Source organism: Balaenoptera physalus (assembly GCF_965194825.1).
Source record: "Balaenoptera physalus genome assembly, chromosome: 8".
NCBI lineage: Eukaryota > Metazoa > Chordata > Mammalia > Artiodactyla > Balaenopteridae > Balaenoptera > Balaenoptera physalus.
Window position 1 is genome coordinate 70,981,143 of NC_138887.1, and position 14,485 is coordinate 70,995,627.

At 37.0% G+C, this 14,485-nt stretch overlaps 1 protein-coding gene across 1 annotated transcript in view; it reads right to left on the reverse strand.

Moving 5' to 3' along the window:
- Positions 1–3,316: 3,316 nt before the first annotated feature.
- LOC309665542 (uncharacterized protein) overlaps positions 3,317–14,485 on the reverse strand; it is a 406,582-nt gene continuing 395,413 nt past the window's right edge. The window contains exon 7 of the mRNA XM_082472191.1: positions 3,317–10,817. Coding sequence (XP_082328317.1) covers positions 10,594–10,817 — 224 coding nt within the window. The 3' untranslated portion in view covers positions 3,317–10,593. The remainder of the gene's footprint in view (positions 10,818–14,485) is intronic.

Sequence of the window (14,485 nt, forward strand, 5' to 3'; positions counted from 1 at the left end):
GTTTTATAGTGTCTGGCCTTACATTTAGGACTTTAATCCATTTTGAGTTTATTTTTGTGTATGGGTTTAGGGAGTGTTCTAATATCATTCTTTTACATGTAGCTGTCCAGTTTTCCAGCACCACTTATTGAAGAGGCTGTCTTTTCTCCATTGTATATTTTTGCCTCCTTTATCAAAGATAAGGTAACCATCTGTGCGTGAGTTAATCTCTGGGCTTTCCATCCTGTTCCGTTGATCTATATTTCTGTTTTTGTACCAGTACCATACTGTCTTGATTACTGTAGCTTTGTAGTATAGTCTGAAGTCAGGGAGCCTGATTCCTCCAGCTCCATTTCTCGTTCTCAATATTCCTTTGGCTATTCGGGGTCTTTTGTGTTTCCATACAAATTGTGAAATTTTTTGTTCTGGTTCTGTGAAAAATGCCATTGGTAGTTTGATAGGGATTGCATTGAATCTGTAGATTGCTTTAGGTAGCATAGTCATTTACACAATGTTGATTGTTCCAATGCAAGAACATGGTTATATCTCTCCATCTGTTTGTATCATCTTTAATTACTTTCATCAGTGTCTTATAGTTTTCTGCATTCCGGTCTGTTGTCTCCTAGGTAGGTTTATTCCTATGTATTTTATTCTTTTTGTTGCTATAGTAAATGGGAGTGTGTCCTTAATTTCTCTTTCTGATCTTTCATTGTTAGTGTATAGGAATGCAAGAGATTTCTGTGCATTAATTTTGTATCCTGCTACTTTACCAAATTCATGGATTAGCTCTAGAAGTTTACTGGCAGCATCTTCAGGATTCTGTATGTATACTATCATGTCATCTGCAAACAGTGACAGTTTTACTTCTTCTTTTCTGATATGGATTTCTTTTATTTCTTTTTCTTCTCTGATTGTTGTGGCTAAAACTTCCAAAACTATGTTGAATAATAGTGGTGAGAGTGGGCAACCTTATCTTGTTCCTGATCTTAGTGGAAATGGTTTCAGGTTTTCACCATTGAGAACAATGTTGGCTGTGGGTTTGTCATATATAGCCTTTATTATGTTGAGGTAAGTTCCCTCTGTGCCTACTTTCTGGAGAGTTGTTATCATAAATCGGTGTTGAATTTTGTCAAAAGCTTTCTCTGCATCTATTGAAATGATCATATGGTTTTTATTCTTCAATTTGTTAATATGGTGTATCACATTGATTGATTTGCATATTTTGAAGAATCCTTGCATTCCTGGGATAAACCCCACTTGGTCATGGTGTATGATCCTTTTAAAGTGCTGTTGAATTCTGTTTGCTAGTAGTTTGTTGAGGATTTTTACATCTATGTTCATTAGTGATATTGGTCTGGAGTTTTCTTTCTTTGTGATATCTTTGTCTGGTTTCGATATCATGGTGATGGTGACCTCGTAGAATGAGTTTGGGTGTGTTCCTCCCTCTGCTACATTTTGGAAGAGTTTGAGAAGGATAGGTGTTAGCTCCTCTCTAAATGTTTGATAGAATTCGCCTGTGAAGCTGTCTGGTCCTGGGCTTTTGTTTGTTGGTAGATTTTTAATCACAGTTTCAATGTCAGTGCTTATGATTGGTGTGTTTATATTTTCTATTTCTTCCTGGTTCAGTCTCAGAAGGTTGTGTTTTTCTAAGAATTTGTCCATTCCTTCCAGGTTGTCCATTTTATTGGCATATAGTTGCGTGTAGTAATCTCTCACTAGCCTCTGTATTTCTGCAGTGTCAGTTGTTACTTCTCCTTCTTCATTTCTAATTCTATTGATTTGAGTCTTCTCCCTTTTTTTCTTGATGAGTCTGGCTAATGGTTTATCAATTTCATTTATTTTCTCAAACAACCAGCTTTTAGTTTTATTGATCTTTGCTCTTGTTTCCTTCATTTTTTTCCCATTTATTTCTGATCTGAGCTTTATGATTGCTTTCCTTCTGCTAACTCTGGGGTTTTTTGTTCTTCTTTCTCTAATTGCTTTAGGTGTAAGTTTAGGTTGTTTATTTGAGATGTTTGAGGTAGGATTGTATTGGTATAAGCTTCCTTCTTACAACTGCTTTTTCTGCATCCCATAGGATTTTGGTCGTCGTGTTTTCATTGTCATTTGTTTCTAGCTATATTTTGATTTCCATTTTGATTTCTTCAGTGCACTCTTGGTTATTTAGTAGTGTGTCATTTAGCCTCCATGTGTTTGCATTTTTTACAGTTTTCTTCCCTGTAATTGATATCTAGTCTCATAGCACTGTGGTCAGAAAAGATAGTTGATATGATTTCAATTTTCTTAAATTTACCAAGGCTTGATTTGTGACCCAAGATATGATCTATCCTGAAGAATGTTCCATGAGCACTTGAGAAGGAAGTGTATTCTGTTGTTATTGGATGGAATGTCCTATAAATATCAAGTAAGACCATCTGGTTTAATGTGTCATTTAAAACTTGTGTTTCCTTATTTATTTTCACTTTGGATAATCTGTCCATTGGTGAAAGTGGGGTGTTAAAGTCCCCTACTATGATTGTGTTGCTGTCAATTTCCCATTTTATGGCTGTTGGCATTTGCCTGATTTATTGAGGTGCTCCTATGTTGGGTGAATAAATATTTACAATTCTTATATCTTCTTCTGGATTGATCCCTTGATCATTATGTAGTGTTCTTCTTTGTCTCTTGTAATAGTCTTTATTTTAAGGTCTATTTTGTCTGTTATGAGAATTGTTACTCCAGCTTTCTTTTGATTTCCATTTGCATGGAATATCTTTTTCCATCCCCTCACTATCAGTCTGTATGTGTCCCTAGGTCTGAAGTGCGTCTCTTGTAGACAGCATATATACGGGTCTTGTTTTTGTATCTATGTAGCCAGTCTATGTCTTTTGGCTGGAGCATTTAATCCATTTACATTTAAGGTAATTATCGACATGTATGTTCCTATTACCATTTTCTTAATTGTTTTGGGTTTGTTTTTGTAGGTCTTTTCCTTCTCTTGTGTTTCCTGCCTAGAGGAGTTCCTTTAGCATTTGTTGTAAAGCTGGTTTGGTGGTGCTCAATTCTCTTAGCTTTTGCTTGTTTGTAAAGGTTTTAATTTCCCCCATCAAATCTGAATGAGATCCTTGCTGGGTAGAGTAATCTTGGTTGTAGGTTTTTCCTTTTCATCACTTTAACTAGGTCCTGCCACTCCCTTCTGGCTTGCAGAGTTTCTGCTGAAAGATTAGCTGTTAACCTTATGGGGACTCCCCTGTATATTATTTGTTGCTTTTCCCTTGCTGCTTTCAGTATTTTTTCTTTGTATTTAATTTTTGATAGTTTGATTAATATGTGTCTTGGTTTGTTTCTCCTTGGATTCTCTGTACTTCCTGGACTTGATTGACCCTTTCCTTTCCCATGTTTGGTAAGTTTTCAACTATAATCTCTTCAAATATTTTCTCAGTTCCTTTCTTTTTCTCTTCTTCTTCTGGGACCCGATAATTCGAATGTTGGTGCATTTAATGTTGTCCCAGAGGTCTCTGAGACTGTCCTCAATTCTTTTCAATCTTTTTTCTTTATTCTGCTCTGCGGTAGTTATTTCCACTATTTTATCTTCCAGGTGACTTATCCATTCTTCTGCCTCAATTATTCTGCTATTGATTCCTTCTAGAGAATTTTTAATTTCATTTATTCTGTTGTTCATCTTTGTTTGTTTGCTGTTTAGTTCTTCTAGGTCGTTTTTAAATGTCTATTTTATTTTCTCCATTCTATTTCCAAGATTTTGGATCATCTTTACTATCATTACTCTGAATTCTTTTTCATGTAGACTGCCTATTTCCTCTTCATTTGTTTGGCTTGGTGGGTTTTTACCTTGCTCCTTCATCTGCTGCGTATTTCTCTGTGTTCTCATTTTGCTTAACTTACTGTGCTTGGGTTCTCCTTTGCACAGGCTGCAGGTTTGTAGTTCCCATTGTTTTTGGTGTCTGCCCCCAGTGCATAAGGTTGGTTCAGTGGGTTGTGTAGGCTTCCTGGTGGAGGGGGCTGGTGCCTGTGTTCTGGTGGATGAGGCTGGATCTTGTCTTTCTGGTGTGAAGGACCACATCCGGTGGTGTGTTATGGGGTTTCTGTGATCTTATTATGATTTTAGGCAGCCTCTCTGCTAATGGGTGGGGTTGTGTTCTTGTGTTGCTAGTTGTCTGGCATAGGGTGTCCAGCACTGGAGCTTGCTGGTCGGTGAGCAGCGCTGGGTCTTAGCGTTGAGACGGAGATCTCTGGGAGAGCACTCGCCGATTGATATTAATTGGGGCCAGGAAGTCTCTGCTGATCCAATGTCCTGAACTCGACTCTCCCACCTCAGAGGCTCAGGCCTGACACCCTGCCGGAGCACCAAGACCCTGTCAGCCACATGGCTTGCAGAACTAGGTTGGAAAACTGCTAGGCGTGAGAAGGGGAGGCTCTGAACAGAGCCCAGGGTCACTGGGCCTTGAATATCGGCTTGTGCGACGGCTGCAAAACCCAGTACGTGTTGAGGCCCAGCACATAGAAGCCGGGGACAGCCCGTGGTGGTCCAAGGGGAAGAAGTTGATGAACTGCCCATGCTGGGTCTCGAGGGACAGCCAGGAGTCACCCAGTGGCAGCGCACACAGAAACTCGCAGGCCACATGCAGCTGGAAGACGTAGCTGCGCAGGTGGTGCAGCCACAATGTGCGGAAGGCAAGGGGCACCAGTGTCTCCACGTGGGGCCCGAACTGGCACAGGTGCAGCTCACCCACCGGCCCGGTGCGCACTTTGTAGAAAGTCAAATTGGCAAAGGTGAAGTAGTCGGTAAAGGGGCACGTGCTGGGTGGCGGAGCCTGGCCACAGCCTCCCGAAGGGCTTTCTCCCTATTAGGAAGCATTTTAAACTTCATTTTTCCGAAGCTGAATTTTGACTGTGAATCCACAAACCTTTTCAGTATACATATGCAAATAATATATATATATATAATCTTTGTACTTTTCTGTAACTGTATTTGAATGTTCCACAATTTTCATTAGGTAAGTCATTCTTGAAACCCAATAACTCTCCTTCAATAATATCTCCTAAGTGATAATCACACAGATGCACTCATCACCCACACACACACACATACGCACCAGTTCTTTTAATTCACAAACTCTTCACAATTTTCTTGCTTTTTATAATGGGCATATTTCAGTATGAAGCAGTAGAATGTGGTGTTCTGATCCTATTTCTTTAAATAAAGCTGAAAATAGAATTGGAATGTTGAGGCTTGAATTTTAATAGATTCATCATTTTGACAGCATTATTTAATGTGGATTTCAGAACTCCAGGCAAATCTTTACATATCAGAGATTCTCTGTGAATAGAAAAATGTAATACTTCAATTTCACAGTTTTTGAATTGAACTTAATGTGTAAACCTTCCACATCGCTGCTGCACCATCAACATACAAAGCTTTGCAGTATTTCAATATGCTGTTATTTTTTACAAAGGACTCATCTACCAGGTGAATATGTCATCTCCAAAGTTTGTTCTGTTGTTACTTTCAAATCACATAATTTTTCTCAGCATTTCCCTTCAGAGATTCTAAATGAAAGGTAAGAAGAATTAAATTTCCCAGGCTGATTCCCTGCAGGCTGGTCTTCCTGAGAGTGTTGGGTAAATGCAGAGCAAGACTAGCTGGAAACTCAAACTGCTCCATAGAAAAGAGGTACAGAGAAGCAGTAAGGAATTCAATTATGTGAGAATGCTGAGGCAGTGGTGGATCAGGGTTGGAAGCCAGTGATTTGTTCTGTCATATATCTACAATTGCAAAGCATAGACCCCAGTCCCTGATCATAGGAGAGGGGCTTGTGCTCTCCTACTGTGGCAGAGCAGTGCTGCTGGACAAAGTTCTATCACATTATAGAGCTGTGACTTCAATCCTCAGCCCATGGTCCAGGTCACGTGATGATGCTTCTTCAGCTGGGGACTAGCTCTCATCATGATATCTAGATGCCTTATATTCCTATGTGCTTCTCCATTGCCTTTACAGGAGGAACTACAAATCCACTAGTCCTCCTATATCAGAAGTTTCTCAATATAAACATCATTCCATGCCTGATGTGTGTGTTCTTGGGTTACTTGTCCTCATTTGTCTGACAGTTTGGTGCAGAAAGCCAAACCCATCACAGCCTTCAAAGGGATCCTAGGGACTAAAGATCAAAAACATATCAAAGGGAGGTTCAGAAAGTACTCTTCTGGGAGTAGTAGAGTTCATCAATGATAATGATTCGAATTGCAGGTCACTAATTTGTCACTTATCTCCTGTGTTGACTGCATCCTGAACCAGAGACCAAGGATAACATTCTTTTGTTGTTATTAATGGTCTTGAAGGGAGTTTCCCAGAAATAAGCAGGCTCCATGAAGAGGAGTAGGCAATGAAGTTACAATTTGGTAAGCTATATGAGAGGAACGATGCTCTTATTCTTTCATCTTTCATCTTTCACCTTCCTCTGAAACTAAGTACAGTAGTCCAAGACAGGATTGTGTTGCTAGGGTGCTACGTGTTCTATGTAAAAGGAAATAAAGATAGAAATGGCCTAAAATGCATGGCCTGGTTGACTATCCCTCCTCCCAGAAAGACAGGTAATACCCAAGGGTACCAAGTAACCTGGCAGAATCACTTAATAGACCCTTCTAAGGAAGCTCCCTCTTGCAAGGCTGTATAATGGCTTGTAGATAAAGAAGCCAAATATGATGAAATTGATGGTGTTCCCAACCTTAATTTATGTGAAATAAATAAGTTAAATTAAAAATAAAATAAAATAGATTAATAAAATAAAGTACTGGGAGGTAGGAATGGGGGCTTCCTTCAACTTTCAAAAGAGTGGGTGGAATTGAACCAACTGCTTAAAACCTAAGATACAGGGTATATAAGGAGAGGGCTCAGAACTTCCCAGAAATGAAGACAAAAGGGATTTCAAAACTATAGTCTCTATTCTACATTTGGTAGTATATATAAGTCCATGCCACTCTCTCACTTCGTCCCAGCTTACCCTTCTCCCTCCCCATGTCCTGAAGTCCATTCTCTATGTCTGCATCTTTATTCCTGTCCTGCCCCTAGGTTCTTCATAACTTTTTTTTTTTTTTTTTTTACATAGATAGCTAGTGGGAAGCAGTTGCATAGCACAGGGAGATCAGCTCAGCGGTTTGTGACCACCTATAGGGGTGGGATAGGGAGGGTGCGAGGGAGACGCAAGAGGGAAGAGATATAGGTATACCTGAGATATAGGTATACCTGATTCACTTTGTTGAGAGATATAGGTATACCTGATTCACTTTGTTGTAAAGCAGAAACTACACACCATTGTAAAGCAATTATACTCCAATAAAGATGCTAAAAAAAAAACCAACAAAACTATAGCCTCTCCCTACAAGATTAAGCTCATTAAGTGACTGGTCCAAAAGGGTAGCCAGGGGCCTCTGATTTGCAGAAGCATTGCCTATCCAACTGTGGATACACCCCAATACAGTTCCAGAATTGGAGATATTGTTCTATTTACCATTGGAATATCGAGATATCATCCAAACTAACAACAAAACACTCTTCACTGACCTGGAAACACGGTAGTCCTGTTCTGGTATGGAATCTATTATCATGCCTCTTTTTGGCCACAGAACATAGCACACAGGAGTAACTTACTCCAAAACCCTAGGAGTCTGCATTATGGTCTCTTTGGGATGAAGCAGAGGCTCCATGCATTGTCCCTTTCTATCCTTTAAGTGCAGTTGGATCTATTGGGTCAAAGCAGGTTGCCCTGAAACCTCGACCTATTGCAGATCCTTCTCTTGTTCTGGGCTCCTTGCAAAATCTGAAGTTTACTCAGTAAATGGGTTGAAAGAGCCTCTTCAGATATGAAATATGTTAACTTTAATATTCAGAGAAGCCCACCAACTGTTGTGATTCTTCCTTTGTGTGGAGCAGTACATAACGGTAGGAGAGAGGGCTACATGCTATGCATGTCATGGCCACTATGGTTCAATATAAGTAACATAAATATAAGTTGCAATGTTTTGGGTTACGTTTGTCTAGAAGAACATTTTTGGCAAGAAAAAGATGAACAACTGTTAATCAAAGACTTATTATCTCCTTCCCAATTAATGGCAGCCAATATAATTCATAATTAAATTATTAAGTTGAAAGGCTGTTCAGTGGCATTTGCTATATAAATAAATTTGAGTCTTACACTAATTTGATTATAAATATTACCAAATAATAATTTTTCTGGATACAGTTATAGAGTTTTTTAAACCATCTACCCATGCTTCATCTTTCATTCCTCCCCAGTTGTTGAGCCCTGTGGTTGGTTGTCTATGTTTTAATGTTTATACACATATACACATTAGCCTCTTCTGCCCAATAAACGTTTTGGTCCTTGGAGTCTTAAAACATATATATTTTTTTCTTTCTAGTGCAAAGCTTTGTTCATAATGGATGGCTTTTTGCTCTTTCTTGAGAGAAATAATAACAGGAACACCAACACTGGTGGTGGGGTGTCCACTAGAAAGCTTCACACTCTGTAAGAACTGCTTTACTTCAAACAAACAAGTACCACCATCAGAGTGATTTACTTACCTTGCCTGTACGTGGGATTACACCCTGTGGGAATGAATGTACATTAAAAATCCTAAATAATGGCAGTGAATTTGGCTAGAAATTATGCATGTGGGTTGTATAATGTTTTGGCTTGCCTCAAATTCATCATAATAGGTTTGGATACTTTTTCATAATAATTTACTTAGAAAAATACATTCAAATTTTCATATCCTTGGATAATGCAATTCCTGTCAAGAGAAGGATTACTAATTCCCATAATGATTCATTCTATACTCAACTCCAGAGAATGCAGGAGTCTAGAAGAAGGTATCATTTTGCAATAAATGTCACAAACATGTTTTATCTAAATAGCTCAAACACAGCACTGACAAAATTTAGTTCGACATAATTTATACCCTTCAGTGGCCAAAGTAATCTATGGGTTTCTTCAAGTTGCTTTTGTCTATAAAATAAATTCAATTTGCTTTACCACATGAAGCACAAATTTAAAGCAATATTTCATGAATCTCTGTCACTGAAGATTAAAGCAATCTTTAATTTACAAATACCGCTACCAGCCTATAAGGTTTATGTTGCTAGGGCTTGAAAATTGAGTTAGACAACATGAAGCTGATTTTCAACCTCACCTGCTAATAAAGGCAAGATTTCTAATAAAATAAGAAGAGATAAGCCATTATTAAATGTCCCTAAAGGTCTCATATGTGCACTAATATGGCTCTAAATTCTTATTTGTCTGAACAGGATGGTTTTAATAGAGCACAAAGGATGAAGCATTTAAAATGTGTCCACAGTTATCTGTCATAGAAACTCCACTTGGTAAATTTCATGCAATGTTTGCATCTGCTGCATAAGGCCAAGAAGCTGCATAAGGTCCTTCACCCTTGTTGGAAAACACATATTACAGGATTCTTTCATTTAAGATGACTGTCTCAACACTATGTACCAGTCACAAGCTCAATGTGAAATGTAATGCAATTAAACTCTATGCAAATGTATATATTAAATTTCTAACAGGCTAGTGTCTAGCTAAGGCAAAAACTTCTATTTCAAAAACAAATACAAGTATGTGACATCTATGAAACTCTGACTTCTCTTTAATTAGAACACGCTTGACTACCTGCTAAGTACAAGGCACTGTACTAAGTGATTTACATGTCTTATCACGTTTAATTTTCACAACAACTCTATAAAGTAGTTCTGTTATTGGCCCTTTTTCAGAAGAGAAAACTGAGGCACAGAGAAGTTAAACCATTCCAAGGCCTCACAACTACTAAAGGTGAAAGTGTATTTTTCTTAATTAACAGACCAGTTTTTAGAGCAGTTTAAGGTTTACAGAAAATTGAGCAGAAAGTATAGAGAATTCCCATATACTCTCTTTTCCCCCTCCCCACCCTCCTGCACACAGTTTCCCCTATTATTAATACTTTGTTATTATGGTACATTTGTTACATGATGACACACTGTCATTAATAAAATCATAGCTTACATTAGGGTTCACTTTGTGTTACAGCGTTTCATGGGTTTTGACAAATGCATGTCATATATTCACCATAATAGTATCAGACAATAGTTTCACTTCCCTAAAAATTACCTGTGCTCCACTTTTCATCCTTTCTTCCCTCTTGCCAAATCCCTAGCAATCACTGATCATTTACTCTCTCTATAGTTGTGCCTTTTGCAGAGTGTCATATCATTGGAATCATACAGAATGCAGTCTTTTCAGACTGGTTTCTTTCACTTAGCAACTATGCATTTAAAGTTCTTCCATGTCTCTTCATGGCTTGATAGCTAATTTTTTATCCCTTTGCTTAGATACATCAAAGTTTATTTATTCATTCAACAAATGAAGGACATCTTGGATTTTCCCAAATTTTGGAGATTATGGGTAAAGCTGCTATAAACATTCATATACAGTTTTTTGCATGGACTTAAGTTTTCGAGTCATTTGAGTAATTACCCAGCAGCTCTGTATTAGTTTCCTGGGTGGCTGAAAAAAGTACCACAAACTGGGTGCTTAAAAACAACAGAAATTTATTGTCTCACAGTTCTGGAGGCTAGAGGTCTGAAATTAAGATGTCAGCAGTATGGGTTCCTTCTGAGAGCTGTAAGGAAGAATCTGTTTCATGCTGCTCTCTAGGTTCTGGTGATGTGCTGGCAATCGTTGGTGTTCCTGGGCTTGTAGATGCTTTACTCCAATCTCTGCCTTCTTCATGTGGTGTTTTCCTCTGTGTCATCACTTCGTCTTTGCTGTGATATCTGTCTCTGTGTTCAAATTTCCCTGTTTTATAAGGACACCAATCATGTTGGATTAGGGCCCAATTTAATGACCTAATTTTAACTTAATAAACTTTCTAAAGACTCTGTTTCCAAACAAGATCACAATGTGAAGGACTGAGAGTTAGGATTTCAACGTATCTTTCTGGGGCAATGCAAATCAATACACAATAAGGGCAATTGCTGGATCATAATGTAAGACTATGCTTAGTTTTAAAAATAAATGCCAAACTGACTTTCAAAATGTCTGTACCATTTTGCATTCCCACCAGCAATGAGTGAGAGTTCCTATTGCTCCACATCCTCACAAGCATTTGGTGTTGTCAGTGTCTTGGATATTAGTCATTCTAATTGGTGTACAGAGGTATCTTGCTGTTTAAATTTGCAATTCCCTGATGAGATATTATGTTGAACATCTTTTTATATGCTTATTTGCCATCTATATATCTTCTTTGCAGAGTTGTCTATTCACATTGTTTCCCCATTTTTAAATTGGGTTGTTTGTTTTCTTCTTATTGAGTTTTTAAGTGTTCCTTGTATATTTTAGAGACAATACTTTATTAGATATGTGTTTTGCAAAGATTTTCTCTAAGTCTATGGCTTGTATTTTAATTGTTTTAACAGGGACTTTCACAGAGCAGAAGCTTTTAACTTTAATGAAGTCCAACTTATTCTTTTCTTTCTTAGATCATGATTTTGGTTTATATATAAAAAGTCATCACTAAACCCAAGGTCACCTAGATTTTCTCCTTTGTTATCTTCTAGAAGTTTTATAGTTTTGTGTTTTACATTTAGGTCTCTGATCCACTTTTAGTAAACTTTTGTTAAAAGTGTAGGATTATTTTTATTTACTTATTTTTGCATGTGATGTCCAGTAGTTCCAGCACCATTTCTTGGAAAGATTATCCTATCTCCACTGAGTTTTTGTCATGACTGGGTGTTAGATTTTTTTCATTGCCTTAGTTTCTTTGTCAAATATAAGTTTACCAATTTTTGTGGGTCTATTTCTGGGCTCTCTATTCTGTTCCACTGATCTATTTGTCTATTGTTTCACCATTACCACACAATCTTGTTTACTGTAGTTCTATAGTAAGTATGATAAGTAAGTCAGAGACTGTCAGTCTTTCAACTCTATTCTTCAATACTGTTTTGGCTATTTTGGATCTTTTGCACTTCATTATAAACTTTCAAATCAGTTTGTCATTATTCACAAAATATTTTGCTGGGATTTTAACGGGCATTGCATTGGATCTATAGATAAAGTTATGAAGAACAGACATCTTAACAATATTGAATCTTCCTATGCATGAACATGGAATATCTCTCCATTTATTTATATCTCCTTTGATTTCCTTCATCAGAGTTTTCTAGTTTTTCTCATATAGATGTAGTATGAATTTTGTTAGATTTATACCTAAGTATTTCATTTTTTGAAACACAAATGGTGCTGTGTTTTTATTTCCATATTAACAGTATTGTCTTTTTAATTTCAAATACAGTTGTTCACTGCTGGTATACAGGAAACAATTTTTTAATATTAACCTTGTATCCTGTGACTTTGTTATAATTTCTTATTAGTGCAAGGAGTTGTTTTCTTGGTTCTTCGGGATTTTTTTATGTAAAAATGTCATCTATAAACAGAGACAACATTATGGCTTCCTTCCCATTCTGTATAATTTTTAGTTCCTTTTCTTGTCTTATTGCATTAGCTAGGACTTCCACTACAATGCTGAATAGGAGTAGTGAGAAGGGACGTCGTTGCCTTGTTCCTGATCTTAGGGAGAAGGTTTTTAGTTTCTCATCATTTAAATATGATGTTAGGTGTAGGGTTTTTGTGGATGTTATCAAGTTGAAGAAGTTTTCCTATCTTCCTCATTTGCTGAGAATTTTTTGTCATGAATGGGTGTTAGACTCCTTTTAAATACTTTTTATACATCTATTGATGTAATTATGTTTTTTCTCTTAGCCTATTAATATGATGAGTTATATTAATCGATTTTGGAATTTTGAAGCAGCCTTGCATACCTAGGATAAATCCACTCGGTTGTGATGTATAATTCTGTTTATACATTGTTGGATTTGATTTGCTAATACTTTGTTGGGGATGTTTGCATGTAAGTTCACAGGAGATATTGGTCTGTAGTTTTCCTCTCTTATAATGTCTTTGTCTGCTTTTGGTACAGGAGTGCATTTTGAAACCATAGTCTGATTCCAGAACTCATGCTCTTAACTACTATATTCTACTACCTGAATGGGTTGAGTTTCAACTGTGAACCAAGCATTGTTAGATGTTTTCAAACATATTGTCTCATTTTTCTGAATCATATAAGAGGAGAAAAGATAATCCTGGCAGAAATAAGCAAATCTGTCTCATTTCTAAAATGAGTATAATAATAGTGCCCCCTACAAGCTTTTTGTGAGGAATAAACTACACAGTGAATGATAAACACTTAATACAGTACTTAACACTTCACAAACAATGTGTTGATGAGGTGATAATCATATGGCAATTTAATGCTTTTTTTGTTCTGAACCAATAACTATACTACTATTAGACATTTCTGTCTATATGATCCATTGGTTCTTCAAAATCAGCCTCACCAAACTAAAATCTCTATTTCCACTCTTAAAACCTATTCTTTTCCATGTTTCCTGTCTCCTTTAACAGTTACAAAGCTGACTTGGACAGCAAGCTATAAAATGTGGAGTCATTTTTTAAATTTATTCCTTACCCCAAACCAACTGATCAAATTCTGCTCAAGTTTATTCCTAAATACTGGAGAATCCTACTAACCCCCTCTATTGTGGTAGTATTTGTTTAACTTTATGTTCTCAATACTGTTTCCCCTAACTATAGAAAGAGCTTCCTAGGGCATCTCCCTACTTTAATTATTTTATCCAATCCATTTTATACCCTGCTGGCAGAATCATATTTCTGACTAAGGTTAAGACTATGCTTAAATTCACCTCATTGCCTATTTTATTATAGCATTCAATACCTTTAGCAAGCTACACAGATTAACCATAAATCTAGACACATATGTTACCATCCTACATTCACAACTTCTACTCAAGCCAAACTATACTCCCCTCCTTTCTCTGAGTACTTATTCCAAGTGTCTGTGTGTGTGTGTGTGTGTGTGTGTGTGTGTGTGTGTGTGTGTGTGTGTGAGAGAGAGAGAGAGAGAGATGCATATACGTAGTCATGCTATTTGTTTTATACAGCATGCCTTGGCTCTCTCTCTCACTTCCAAAAGATCTCATTCATCCATAAATCCATAAAAGCCCAAAAGAGATGCCTCTTCTCTTCTGAAGGTTTTAGAGACATTACTCTAATATAGCTCTTTGCTCCAGGTTTCCACATATTTTTCTTGAAATTATATAGCATTTCATATACCGTTTTACAGATTTATGTGCCTGCCTTCCTGCTACATGCGAGTTCCTTGAGATCAGGAATTATATAATTGATTTTTGTACCCACAGTGCTTGGCATAGTGTTTGGCACATAGTTAATATTCAACAAATCTTGTTAAATTGCAGGCATAAATATTTTAAATAATACTCCTAAATTTTACTTTCTTGTTTTTAAAGCAAGTGAAAATTTAAAACCCTAAGTTACTATTACAAATGGTGATGACTAAAGGAGAAATATAAAATCAAATATTTTAAAAA